The following is a 15,378-nucleotide window of genomic DNA, read 5'->3' on the forward strand; positions in this document are numbered from 1 at the left end:
CTTGGCTATCTGCTGGATATGCGCAGAGAAGGAGAGGGAGGAGTCGAAGATGACTCCGAGGTTGCGGGCAGATGAGGCGGGGACAATGAGGGTGTTATCAACTGAGATAGAGAGTGGAGGGAGAGGGGAAGTGGGTTTGAGTGGGAAGACAATAAGCTCGGTCTTGGCCATGTTCAGTTTCAGGTGGCGGTTGGACATCCAGGCAGCAATGTCGGATAAGCAAACCGATACTTTGGCCTGGGTTTCGGCAGTGATGTCTGGTGTGGAGAGATAAAGCTGGGTGTCGTCAGCATAAAGATGATATTGGAAACCATGAGATGAGATCAGGGAGCCCAGGGAAGAGGTGTAGATTGAAAAAAGAAGGGGTCCAAGGTCAGATCCCTGAGGAACTCCAACAGAGAGCGGGATGGGGTGGAGGAAGATAACCCTTAACCTTCTTCTCAAAGTAACTTGGCACAATTTTTACAGCACTTACTTGGTCTCTAGCAGCTGCGTATTCTCCATAATAAGATTTTCAACTTCACGACCCATACCTCAAAAACGAAGACAGAATTCACAAATGTCAATACAACAAGGCATTTCACATAAGATCTTCCAGTAGCAGACTGTCAAACATATTTTAATACAGAGTATCCTCTGAAACATCTTTGAGAGCAGTGGTTACCCACCATGGTATACTTACCAAAGTCAAAAAGCAACACTGTGAACCAGCACAATTCTTAATCACCAATTTTAATGACTGCATTTGATTTTCACTTTTTATTTAAACCGCAGTGACATTTTGAATGCCCTCTTACTCTATATAACACCATTTAATAAAGTGTGCTGGCCAACACAAACATTTCAGTGAGCTTTGAAGTAGCAGTACTAGCATAAAATCTAAAAATAGGGCAACGTAAATTACATAATTCAACTGGTATTAACAAGACAATTCTTACAACTGCATTCTTGTTGAGGTGGTATATATGTGTGTTAAAAACCTTTGAAAACAAATTCCCTAGGTAAGCCATCTTGCAAGCTAAAAAGTGTCATGTTACATGCAAAGCATGAAAAACACAATCAGGTAATTCCTAAAAGTGAACTTGGAGGAGATGGTGTGCATCTTTTTTATATTTCTGTTGTTTAAAATAAAACTTTTACTCAAAGACACTGCAAAAATATAGGTTTATAAGAACTACATTAAGAATATCAGGGGAAAGCACTGATCCAAAAACCATGGAAATTGAAATGTTTGAAGACAATTAGTGCTGTTACTTCAAAAGCTTTTAAACCTTAAAAATGAAGATTATACTTTACTGTTAAGTTTAAAAAGCATTGTTTTGTCATTCAAGCCTTCTCTTTATGCATCACAGAGTGCAGTTTACAAGTCCTGAGCTCGCACAGCAGGTGTAGCCTTATCAAGGAAACTATGATCTAAAAGCCCATGCATTCCATGTACAGCAAAATGAAAAGATTAAATGCAGAAGCAGAGTGAGTGCAGATCAATGCTAAATGCAAGAACCTACAGGGACAGGAGAATGTGGAGAATGGACATGCAGCAACAAAAGGTGAACATAAGATTCCTTATTAGCACTTATAAAGAATGTTGTGAACTGTAACAGCAGCATCAGTAATGCTTTCCAAACTGGGTACTTTATCTATATGGAATCTATTCAAAGCAAAAACATTTGGTTTCACACTGAGTTTATGGCACTAAACTCTTAGGGTCTGATACTCAAAGGCAGATATCTGAGAAGCGGCACCTGCTACCCGGATACTGCCGCAGAGCACCACAGCAGTCCAGACAGGAGCCAGGAGTTATCTTGAGACTGGAAACATTCAGCACCTGTAAGCGGACAACTAAGGTCACTGCCATATCAGGATACTGGACGCTGCTGAATAATTGGGTGTGTGTTTAAAATACGACGGCTTCTTTGCGCAGGGCAAGAAACTCTTTCCGATACCTGGGTATACTATTACCCATGGATGTGGGGCAGATGTACCAAGTTTCATAGTTACTAGAAGAGACCCGCAAGATGCTTCAGGGTTGGCATGACCTCCACTTGTCGTTGTTAGGGAGAGTGAATTTAGTAAAAATGGTAGTGTTTCCTAAATGGTTGTATGCTATGCAAACCCTGCCTCTCTGGTTGCTTCAGAAGGATCTGAAGGTCCTTTAGATTAATCTCCCGGGACTTCCGGTTGGGGAATGGAGTAGAGAGGCGGAAGGTGAAGCTACTCCGGGACACGAAGTGATCCGCACTCGTAAACAGCGTCCTAAACGAGAATAAAGCGCTTATTTGAAAGCGGGAAAGAACCCTGCACGGGCGAGAGCCAAAAGTTGGAAATCGCGAGCCATGGCGGCGAAATTAGGGCGGAAAGAGCCCAAAGATCGAGCGCGCCCCGGCGAAAATAAAATGGCGGACAAAGGAGCGCCTGATTCGCCCTCGCCTAGTTCGCTATGGGCCGCGGAGATCACTGAGGAAGTGAAGGCGGCAGTGGAGCAGACGATCGATCAAAAGCTGCAACTGATCTTAGATAAGCTGGACGGCATGGAGGAGAGGCAAACCACACTGATGACTGAGCTGCACGAGGTACAACAGCGAGTGGGGCAGGCAGAGGAGGAGATCCGGAAAGTTGCAGAAGAGCACCCGAAAATGACCCGTAGGTTGGGAGAGCTAGAAGCGAAACTGGAGGATCTTGAGAATCGCTCCAGGAGGAACAACCTGAGACTAGTGGGTCTCCCAGAGAGCTTGGGGGACAAAAATCTGAGTGCTTTCCTTGAAAAATGGTTGCCGGGAGCGTTGGAACAGCCAGATCTTGAAGGCAAGCTGAGAATAGAACGGGCACACCGGCTGGGACCCAGACGTGACAACGCAGAGAGACCACGGGTGACCATATTAAAGATCCTGAACTATGCTCACAAAATGGAGATTCTGCAGAGCCTGAGAGCAGGGAAGAAACTGGAATACCAGGGGAAAAAAATTTTATGTTTCCAAGACTATTCACAGAAAGTATCAACAGCCAGAAGGGACTTTGCCCCCATCTGCTCAGCCTTGTTTGATCTCAAATATAAGTTTAGTCTCCTATATCCAGCAAGACTGAAGGTGATTCACAATGGCCAAGCAGTCTTTTTTGAAACAGCGAGGGAGGCTAAAGATTTTGTGAATAAACTGGCAGGAGCAAGCGGAGGAACACCTGGAGAGAACAATGGTTGAAGTGAACGCCAAATAGTGGATCGTGATGAAAAGCTGACAGAAAGATGGGGGTTAAAGACAGCAGAAACATGGAGGAGACTTGGCTTTGATTAATACATATGTTGATGGTGACTCGCCGTTGCGAGTCAAAAGGACTTCTGGTTGTGGTTATGAGTAGACTGCTTACTGGTCAAGGACGCCAGAGGGCGGCAGCCCTCAGAACATTAAGAGAGTGTCCTAATCCTGGGGACACGGAAGCTCACGTGCCATTGGGCATGGTGGGGGTAAAGTATTCTAGGGGGGGAGAGGGGGGGGAAGGGCTCAAGGGACAGAGGGGAGGGAGGATTAGGAAGCGAGGGGCAGGTCAGAGGAAGGCTAAGAAGAATGAGCGAATGTGGGTGAGTGAGATGTATGTAAGGAAGATGTGGCTGTTTGATAATAAGGGTGGGCGAAATGTAGACAAAGAACTGAACCCGGGAGGTGGAGGCTGGGACACCTCCGGGGTGTATAAAAAATGGAAAGCAGAATTGGAGTCACACACTAATATACAGGGATGACAACTTTAAAGATTGTGACTTGGAATGTGGGGGGCATTCACTCACCAATAAAGAGACAAAAAATATTGAAGGTCCTTAATGACCAGAAAGCGACCATAGCCCTCCTACAAGAAACGCATCTGACACACATAGAACATGAGAAACTAAAGAGATGGTGGGTGGGAGAGATCATAGATTCCCCGGCAGTGGGAGGGAAAGGAGGAGTGATAATTTTGATTCGTAAGGGACTGCATGTAAAAATACGGAAAACGGTAAAGGACACCAGAGGGCGGTATGTTCTGGTGGCCTTGGAAATAGAGAGGCAACCAATGTTGATATGCAACATATATGCACCTAATACCTTTGAGAAGGTGTTTTATAAGACGCTCTTGAGCAGAATGCAGGATATGGGAGAAAACCTCATAGTGATGGGTGGCGACTTCAACGAAGTCAGAGACCCGCTACTAGATAGATTAATCTCCCGGTTTTGCTGGATGGGCAAGAAATCCAACGTTAGGTTTTCATACTTAATTGGGAGTTGGAGTCGGGGTGGGTTGGGTGTACCAGACATGGAATTATATAACCAAGCCTGTCAATTACGGCACCCATGGGACTGGTGTTTGCACCGTCAGACTTACACCCCAGTAGACCTTGAGGAAGCTTATTATGCCCCTTACCAGTTGTTATCGATGCTACATCATAGCCCAAAGCAGCTCCCTTTGGAGTTTCGGAAGAGTGCATTGTTGACACCACTGAGGGCAGTGTGGAAAGTGATTATAAGGCATTTAGGAGGCGATCTTGGTGTCACGGATCAGCTTACGTTGCAAGGTAATTGTGTCTTTCAGCCAGGGCTTACAAGTAAATGTTTTGTGGATTGGGCTGCTCGGGGGGGGGGGGGGGGGGGGGGATCACTCACCTTGAGCATCTGGTGACGGAGGAGGGGCAGCCGATTTCAGCTGAGGAATAGGTTGCTCGAGTGTGAGACTCTTGGGGCAATAGGTTTCTGGTAAGGCAAGCCCTGCCCTACATCTCTACACTACCGCGAGGCTCCCTGAGTGGACGCATGGGGAACAAGCGTACAGATTTTTTTAATTCACTCAGAGATGGGGAGATCTCTATATATCATTAATTTATAGTGCTTTGAATAAATGGCAACCCCCACGAGACCATATGGCACTGAAAAACAAGTGGGAACAAGAGGTGGGGTCCTTATTAGCACACTGGGATATATCTGTATCTGTGGCTCGTATACCTCTATTAGTTACAGATGCACGTTTAAGAGAATGCGCATATCGCTTTATTTATAGAGGGTACATTACGCCCTTCCAGCTATTCCATATGGGTGGTCTTTCGAATTCGTCTTGCTCAAAGTACGGGGAGAATCAGGGAACGTTTTTCACAAGTTTTGGAGTTGCCCAACCTTGAAAGTGTTCTGGGGACGTATTCAGCTTTTTTTGGATCTAGAGTTAGGGATTCATATTCTGGGGACTGTAGATCAGATGCACTTGGACGTCCCAGGAGCATTTAGGGGTAGGAACAGATTTGAAACAATGTGTCTCCGTAAGATGTGTCTGGTTGCACGTAAGTGCATTTTGCAGTACTGGACGTCATCTGAACCCCCGGCATACTGGCACTGGAGGAACCAACTACACCTTCTAGTGTCTTGGGAAGCGAGAGACTCGGCTCTCACCGAAAAGGAGGAAAAGCAGATTTTAAGCCCTCAAGGACGTAGTTTGCTTCTTAACGAAGGATGATTACATGTAAGTTAGCAAGCTGGCGAGAAACTCCTAGTTCCTAGGAAGTGGGGGTTTGGGGAGGAGGGAGTTGGTAATTTCTAGGGTTGGAGGAGTAGGAAGGGAGGCTGGAGGGGAGGGGAAAGGGGAAGGATCAGTTTCTTGGAATGGGGAGGAAGGATAAAAGGGTTTTATACAGTTACTGGTTCCATGATCATTGTCCATTGATTGCTGACCAGGGATGGGGGGTATTCGTTTGAAGGAAATGGGCCATATGTTAATCCCTGATGATGCTGGGGAAGGCCCGCACTGCATAAGGTTTTGTTTCACAACTGTATGGACTCCAGTCATCAATGAAATTATTGAATATATTCTGGGAAAGGGGGATGGGGGCGGTGTTGGGAAGATAGGTGTTGGGTGGGGGGAAGTTAAAACTTTGATGTTGTACTTATTATCTTGAAGTTATAACTGTTGCCTGTTAAGCTTGTTGTACCATCAATAAAAATTACTGAAACATAAAATACGACGGCTTGTGTTAAAATAAAAATGTTCACCATGCTGTCTAAATATTGACCTGTTATTAACTCTCTTCTTCTCCAAATTTAAGACACTGAGCAGGGTTGCCAGCCCCAAACCAGCCGTAAACCCACCCAAAAACCGCCCGCAGCCAACCCCCGCCCCCTGCGTCACCTAACCCCGCCTCCTGCATCACTAGCCCCGCCTCCCACATCACTAGCCCCACCCCTGACGTCAACCCCGCCCCTGAAAGGCTTCTATTGGACCAAATTGGATCAATAGAAGCCCCGGAAAAGCTTCTATTGGACCAAATTGGACCAATAGAAGCCCCGGCAGCGGGAAAACCGGCCAATCGGCAGCCGCGAAAACCCACCCAATCCTGCACCGCGGCCGCTCGAAAACCCGCCCAAATCCCCGCAACCCACGCGATGAGAAAATTCCCCACAGCCGTTTCCGAAAAGCCGCCCAATTCGGCGGCTTAACCGTAACCCTGGTGACAATGACACTGAGTTCTAAAGATTTTCCCCCATCTAATTAAAAACAAAGCAAACATTTTGGAATCACTTGGGACCAAAAACTTCCCATGCAGTTAAAATAAAGAGACAGGAAGCTACTGGTCCCACAGTATATCTGGATCAGCAAAGCTCTTTTGAGTTCCACTTCATCACCCTGAGGGGATAATCCAGGGCAATGAAATGACAGATAAAGTGCTTGTTGTATAAAGAGTGCCATGACTTACAAAAAGAGTGACTATTTCATCTTTAGTTGTCTAGGGTGATGGTATATCCTGGCTTTGGCATTTGTGTTGGCAGGATAATTCCCAAATTGTCCTATATTTTGCTTGCAATTATGTAGATTCCCTATAAAAATATGTATGGATTATGGGTTCTCAACCCAGTTCTCAGGACACACTTTACCAGTCAAGTTTTCAGGAAATGCACAATGCATATGCATGAGATATTTGCATACAATGGAACCACTGCATGCCAATCTCTCTCATGTGTATTCATTGTGGATATCCTGAAACCTGACTGGCTTGGTGTGTTCTGAGGACTGGGTTGAGAACCCCTGGTACAGATGAACAGGGTATTAAAAACCCCCACACACAATTCAACTTCTGCTTCTCCTTTCTTTCTACGAAGATAAGACTCTTAAATTGTCAATGATTATTTCAAGAACCATAGTCCATGATGAGTTCCCAGACTGAAAAATACTAAGCTACTAAATCATACAATAAGTTATTTCAATAATTTCTGGACATATCCCAATATTCTCCAGAGATGACTCTTTAACACACAGTCCAAGCTCTAGAGCATGGACTGACGTGCTGCTGCTATGATATTAACATTCGTAAATTAAGTGATAGAGGCTGTGGTTTGGGCTCCCTTAAAATGCCATTCACTAATGCAAAGCAAAAATAATAAATAAAAATACCAACAAGCAAAAATGCTGATATGCATGAAAACAAGAATAAAACATTCTGCTAAAGCAACAGCCAGCTCTGCATAACTGCATAAGCAGAATTATACACAATTTAAGAAATACACACCAGAATATTCCCCTGAGTTAGCAGCCCAAGAGAAAACAGAAAGATTGAATACAGGCTAATTAAGGTTTTACAAAGCGTGCAACTCAAATTTCAATGTTTCCTTAAAATAAATATTATTATACAACATAAGTATTGTCTGGATCAGGGGGTCCCAAACCTGTCCTGGAGAAATTCCAGGCAATCAGGTTTTCAGGATATCCTCAATGAATAAGCATGAGAGATTTGCATACCAAGAAGGCACTGTATGCCAATCAGTCAATCTCATGAGTATTCACTGTGGGTCGCCTGAAAACCTGACTGGCTAGGGTTCCCCCAGGAAAGGTTTGGGAGACAAAAATTGTCTTTATAAACGCAAAAATCAATCTGATGAAGATCAATTTCATATTGAAGGACACCCTAAAACCTTGAAAACTCAATCAATTGACGCAATGAAATCAAAGATACCTGCTTAGGTACATCTGCCATGCAAGGAAGACATTAACAAAACCCCATGTTACAAACACTGGCATATGCAGCATCACGTAAATTTTGGCAACATGCATAGCAGCTATGTAGAAACAATTAAGATTTCCTGTTAAATTATGCTATTTAAGGTAATACATCCCTCTTCCTTCAAAAAAAGGTAAGCATACTTTGTAGACAAAGACCTGCTATGTTTGGGATAGAATTTTAAACTATGTTGTACAAGATATAATCACAGTGAAACCTGCTTTATGAAAAGTTTAACAGAATGAAATTCTAATATATCCACTTCAAATATAAACCCAGACACAGTAAGATAAGCACTGTGAATTTAAACATACGGTTAAAAAAACATCATTTGTCCATGGTAACCACAATAAATTCTATCTTGAAAGATACTTTTGAAGGATAATCATCTTAGGAGCAGGACACACAATGTAAGCATTCTGATATGCATCACCTTGATAAAGACAATTTATATAAACATACCGACTATATTTCTGTCCACTTATTTCAGTGTTTAAAAATGTGTAAGTTTCTAGTACTGCTGAATCTTGACAAAAGGGAAGGACAAATATTAGGAGAAAACACATCTTAACCATTTAGCTTCCTTGTGCTTTTCACAAGCTGTCAAGTTTATTTTTATGCCAAGTCCCATGATATCATAGGATGGCCATCTGCAGGAGAGTACCGATAGTTTTAGAATGGGATTACATGGCACCTGAAGAGAAGAAAAATAAACCCCTCCAAATTTCAAGTACTTTTTAAATAGCTGTGGGTATAAAGACTGTTATACACTCTAGAAAATAAACTAACCTCTTGGCTGACTACATAACCAGGATTAAAGTGACATTAAAGGCAGGCTCTGTAGAAAAGTCAGGCCAGGTTGCCTCATTACCGACAATGATATTGTCATACATCCAATAGCTTAAATGTTACTTATTCTATTCTAAATAGGAACCAGAAGAATGATATGAGCAAATCTATTCAAATTTTTTTTAACTTTTAACTTTTTATTAAAAAGTAGTCAACATACAAATCAGAGTTGATGTTGTTATTTGGGTTTCTGCCAGGTACTTGTGACCTGGATTGGCCACTGTTCAAAGCAGGATACTGGGCTAGATGGACCATTGGTCTGACCCAGTAACGTTATTCTTAAACCCATACATGAAAACATACAAATTACTGCAACACAACTAAGCTGCTCCCCAAATGCTACTTTTTGCATCCACCCCTCCCCCACACAAAGAGGACAACCAAATGTACACAGCTATACTGTCTAGATCAAGCTATAGTATGTCATACTGCCCATGGAGCAGAAGCCTATAGTTTTTGAAATACTTCTCTTACCCCTGAGCTCAAATGTCACTTCTCAGTTTTTTGTACTTCCTTGCATATGTCTGTCTATCTAAGCTTCTAAGGAGGAACCCTTTACTCCTTTCCAGTGCCAGGCTATTTCCATCTTTGCTGCAAGGATTAGAGTGGGGGCCATGCCCCAGTCTTGCATTTTTCCCCACTCTACCCAGTAGCAAACCAAGCAAATAGTGAAGTCAAGCCCTTTCTAGTCTTTTCCCATCCAATATTGCACTTTTGCCCACACTCTCTCCCCAAATTTCAGAATAGTGACAGTCCTACTACATGTGCTCCAAAGAAGCTATTTCCCCACAGTTACGCCAACAGCACCCTCCTGTATCATCCCCGGCCTTCTCTGCCCTATCTGGTATTCAGTATAAAACCTAGGTATCAACTTCACTGCAATTGCTTATCTCTCTATATAAAACGCACCTCCAATGTTCTAATGAAGCCTCACTTTCCCAACGTTCTAAAAGTGAAGTAGCTGAGATCGATTTTCGTCCATGAGTGTCTGCCCCGCCCATGCGTCAAACATGACGACGTCGAGGGCGGAGCACTGACACTGAACAAATGGGAGAGGGCTGCAGGGCCGTCGTGGAAGAGGGGAGTCAGCTGTTCGGCGGGAAGGGGGTTGGCGACGCTGTTGCGGGGCCCAGCGAGACTGGAGCGGCGATTTCAGCAGCCGCGTTGGGGAGGCGGTTTGGAGGAGGATAGGGCTGCAGGGCCATCGGGGAAGAGGGAGTCAGCTGTTCAGCGGAAAGGAGGAAAGCAGCCTGAAAGAGGGACGGAGCGAGCAAGCTTGAACGTGGGAGGAAGGGAGGGAGGGAGGCAGGCAGCCTAAACATCGGAGGGAGGGAGGAAGCCAGCCAGCCTGAACGTGAGGAGGAGGGAGGGAGCCAGCTGGAACGTGGCGGTGGGAGGGGAGGGCCACGACCCTGAAGCTGGGAGGGGGAGGGGAGGAAAAAGGGGAGGGGGATGGGAAGGAAAGGGGGAAGGGAACACAGGGGGGGGGGGGAGGAGGGCGGGAGACGGGGCGCCCCTACCGCACACTCTCATCCTCTCACACTATGATGAAAACCTTGCTAGCGCCCGTTTCATTGGTCTCAGAAACGGGCCTTTTTTACTACTAATCCATAAAAGAAGACCAGGAGTGAATGTATGTGTGAATGATATACTAATCTTCTGCATCTACCTTACTACCCAAACACTTCTCCCAAAGCCATATGCCCTTGTATCACTGATGTATTCATTTCCCCTGTAACTTTGTAAAGCCCTTATAATATTTTCCTATTAAATGCAGATTTCAATAGAGAGACTTCCAGCTGAGTTTGTTTTCTACATAAGTTCTGTCTTGCATCTGCCCCCAAAAGAAGATCCAATAGCTGAAAGTACTGATACAAGGGCATCTTCCTTCCCAGTATTTCCTACAATTGGTCTAGGGTAATGAGGCGCCCTTGATAACAAAAGATTCTTACATTTCTGAAAACCAAACTTTTCCAGTTGCTCTGTTAAACCTTTAAGACATGGACCCTGGATGATAATGTGTAAATTTAAATGTATGGAAACAATGGTACCCCTCAGCGAACTCTACTCTCTCTCTACATGGGGCCTATAAAAATGTGTCCTTTCCCATAGGATATCGTGCCCCCTCCGTTCAAGTCTATTAATCTACAATGAGATAAGTTGTTAAATCTAAAAAGGAGAAAATATGACAGTTGTTAAGATGGAACTGTGAAAATGTTTTCCCATCATCCATAAGATAAGCAGAACGAATACTAAAGAAAATTATTCTGCCATAATACATGCAAAGAATGTGTCATAATATATGCACAAAAAAAAACACTATAGCAGGATGTAGAGCCATAATCCCACTCTAAGATGGATAACCAATCCTTCCTAACACCAAAAGATGCAATCAGAGACTAAGAAAGTGTGGCAGAGAGAATGGGCACCAGAGGCTTGACTAAAACATACTTCTTGATATGTTGCCTGTATACCTTATACTCTCAAAAAGCTCTCCTTGGCGCGGTTATTATATAGCGCCAGGGCTTTGTTTGAGGGGGTACTGAGTACCGGCACCTTTTCCATTGCCTGCTAAAATTGACCCATGGTCCACAAGTTTTAATGAAAGAGCTCAGGTTCTACACACCAATTCTGCCTTGTCATAGATTCTGTGACTGGTTGCAGGGGGCCTGGCTATTGTGGGGTGGGTTCCTCAGTGAACACCCCACCCCTGAAGAGTGATCTGGCATTTCAGTACCGGCACCTTTTTTGCTAGAAAGAATGCACTGTATAGCGCGCTATCAGGAGTATGCAGCACTTTGCAAAAATTCATAATGGACAGTGTAAGCTTCGAAAAGCAGGGAATCTAATAAAAACAAACACACAAAAAAAAATAAAACCATAAAAGGGAAGGAAGTGGGAGGCTCCCGAGTTAAAATAGGGTCAGCTGTAAGAAAGTGAGGTCTCTCTAGAATCCATAGGAGGAAGCAGCTCAAGGTTTAATACATAGTTCAGTTTAGTTTGATTTATAAGAAGTGGTATAGCAAATCATTAAACTGTAAAACAATACAAGTGACAAGAAGAGAATATTAAAGAGACCATGGGTAAGTTATGAGGCCATGAATAGAATAATGTTTTAAAAGCTCAATCACATTTTACAACAAGCACTAGCAGTAACTGAGATACTGTGATTTTTATCTAACATGTCCTGGGGCTTACGAGTGATGTTTTCATTCCTATTATGGTATCCAAAACTAATCCATCTGGAGACACTAGTCCCAAAAAGCAAGTAAGCTAGATGCAAATACATATTTAAAAAAGACTAAAGTACCGAAGATGACCTCAGCCAGCCAAACTCTGTGCTATCACATAGAAGAGCTTCGGTCTGACCCATTACAGCAATTCTTAGCTGAATTTAGGACTCATATCCAACAGTGTTTAGGGTTGTCTGAGAAATCACAGGGAAGAAGGCATTAATAGCCATCTACCATAGGGGTTGACATGCTGTAGCCAAAAACTTCCCTTCCAAATTCCACCTAACAGAATATTATTTCAATTTTCTTCCAGGGCAAAAAGCAGGCGATCAGAAGAGGAAAATAGAGCAGCAGTTAAAGCTGCCTCCCCACTCATCCACCCTCCCGCTCAAAGTGAATATTGAGTGAAACTGCTTTCCATTGTGTGCGTGTCGGGTGGATTGTTAGTACAAGTCATGAGGAATGTGATAGCTCATTATTTAATCCAGTTAAAAATGAGTTTAGTTATTTTAGGATCAAATATTTATAAAGCATATTGCACTATAAAATAAAAGCCACAAGAAATTTCCAAATACAGATTCTTGTAACTATGAACAGAAATCAAGGGAGAATTTACTTCCTTTGTGCAACCAACATTTGTGTGTGGTTGGGGGGGGGGGGGGGCAGGACTTGTCAATATGGGCTGCCGTTAAGATGTTATATTTTACTGTTAACCCCAGTTATTAGTAGCTAAGTCACTGTATAAAATGGGACCTGTGCTAAAACAACCCATCCTAACAGTAACCCATGTTGATAATTTTCCCCCTAGGTCTGTTCTGACATCATAAGCCATTACACTCCAAACTACAATTAAAATCAGTGATGTATACTATAAAAATGTTAAACACACAAAAAAGGTTTCTTTTATAAGCAAAACATGTTAGACATAGCTTTCTAGAAGGGTACCCACAAAAATTAAACAAGAAACAATGCACTATTTAACATTTTTCTTTCTTTCTTGTTTTCTAAAAGCAACATACCTGTTCAGTAAAGGCTCACATACACTACAGAGCTGTCTTCAAAAGCACACAAGGAAATGTAAGAATGTGTTTGTTCTCTATGTGTGTATGACATTTGTAAAGAAATCACCTACATCACAACTCTGCACTTGTTCTGCCCAAACTGCGCCTTTGGACAAGCCTACGCACGGCATGCTTTTCTTGTACAAGTATAGATACACTATTTGGAAGAGCCAATTTGTGTGTGTAAAACATACATTACATGTGGAAAATGCTTCACAAAGTTATTTCTTATGGCTTTGGTGGGTCTGCTTTCAGAGTATTTATTTTCTAAATAAGCAAAAACGATCACGGTTACTGCACTATGCTCTCAACAGTTCCCCCTTCCCCGTGGCTAAGGCAGGGGTGGGCAACCTCAGTCCTTGAGGACTGCAACCTAGTCATGTTTTCAGGATTTCTTCAATGAATATGATTGACATCTATTTGCATGTACTGCCTCCACTGTACGTTAATAGATTTCATGCATATTCATTGGGAGAATCCTGAAAATCTGACTAGGTTGTGGCCCTCGAGGACCACCCCAGGGCTAAGGGGTTTGGATTAGAATGCTTTCCACAACAACACACCAAGGATATTCTTTACTGAATGTATGCTATGAACATTCAAAAAACCTTCAAGACACGCTGCCTTACCCAGTAAGTCGGCACCTTCATCAACATCTCCTATTAGATCAGTGCCAGCAGAAGACAGCTCTTCAAACAATGACTCTGTGTTACGGTCAAACACTTTGTTCTCTATGCCTTTGGTTGGAGTACTATACAATAAAACAAAAATAACGCATGAAATATTGCTACATAGATTCGCTTGCATAATAATGCACAAGTAAGCTGAAAGGCCCTGGCTTATATCCTCTCTTGGGATTAACACAACCGCCTAACTAAGGTTAGGAGCCTGAAAGATCTGGCATAGACAGACACTGCAGGCTGAATTCCTCTCCAGCTCTTATTTGCTCGAGGAACATATGACATCTTAGCTTGGAAAACAACATTTAAGCACCTACATTAATATATAAATAATACAGATGATTGTGGCAAACAGACAAGAACAAATATCAAAATAGACTACTCAGCACTAGCAGCTTTCTTTACAGCACAACTATCTAAAACCTGACAAAAGTTCTACAGTTCAGAATGTTAAAATATATTATGAGAGGGCTGAATAGAGGATATCTGGGGTAAGGGTAGGCTTTTCTATTTTTGAGGCATATGACGGGTAGAGTTCTTTTAGCCATTGCTACTCTACCTTGTGGACACGTATCCACTGAGGTCTTTGTCCATATCCAGCTCTGGTGTTGATTCGATAATGGCTTGAACTTCAGATTTATCATCATTTTCATTTTGGCCTTTGGAAAAAAATGTGATGTATGATAAATGACAGCTATTACTCATAAGGCACAGTACAGCACTATATGTAAGAGAAAAATGAAATAAAAGCTAGAGTGTTTTACACTACAATCTAACCATCTCACGGCACTGCATATTACACTAGTTAAGCAAATGCCATTAAAATCTGAAACATATTTGTATACATGGGGTAATTTGAAAAGGTGATTATGCCAAATTTGGAACAAGGTACCTATTTAAAAAAGGCAATATAGGCACCCAGAACAAGGCCTAGAGGTGCCCAAATTTATAACTGTTTTGAGGTTGTAAATCTGTGCACATACTCTATGCATGTAATTGTCTAATCACAACTCCACCTAAACACCCCCCCCCCCCCCCCCCCCCCCGGGAATGCCTACAGATAGCATCTATTTTTATGTGGACCATCTTTCATGCACGATACCCCCCAACCAATTTTACATGAGCCCTTTTTAATATATGAAACATTCCCCACACATGGAAAATGCTTCATAAAATTACCCCCATACTGGACACAAAATAGCATACACACAAAAAGGTTGATTGAGCACAAGTTTTAAACTAGTCAAGGACAGTCTCTAGAGGCCAACCAAATTTAGGCTTTAGCACCAAATGGGACCCAAAATCTGGGTTTGGGACTCAGTCTTTGGCCCTGCCTGTGTATTTTCAGCAGAATCTGAAACCATAACCCTGCTCCAAGCCAAACTCCCCCCCCCCCCAAATCGACAGAAAACCCATTCCATCCACCAACTCCGCCCTCCTTGGGCTTACATTTTAAAAGCCCTGGTGATCTAGTTGCCTTTTCGGGGCAGGAGCAACTCGGAATGCTCCTGCCCCAAAGAGGCCAGTAGACCACCAGGGCTTTTAAAATGTAAGCCCAG

At 43.0% G+C, this 15,378-nt stretch overlaps 1 protein-coding gene across 1 annotated transcript in view; it reads right to left on the reverse strand.

Moving 5' to 3' along the window:
- The window catches only part of SPAG9 (sperm associated antigen 9), a 228,701-nt gene that overhangs the window by 94,256 nt on the left and 119,067 nt on the right, over positions 1-15,378 (reverse strand). The window contains 3 exon segments of the mRNA XM_030208362.1: positions 476-533; positions 13,769-13,890; positions 14,379-14,478. Of these exon segments, the coding sequence (XP_030064222.1) occupies positions 476-533; positions 13,769-13,890; positions 14,379-14,478 (280 nt within the window).

Source organism: Microcaecilia unicolor, chromosome 6, assembly GCF_901765095.1.
Source record: "Microcaecilia unicolor chromosome 6, aMicUni1.1, whole genome shotgun sequence".
In the NCBI taxonomy this organism is placed as follows: domain Eukaryota; kingdom Metazoa; phylum Chordata; class Amphibia; order Gymnophiona; family Siphonopidae; genus Microcaecilia; species Microcaecilia unicolor.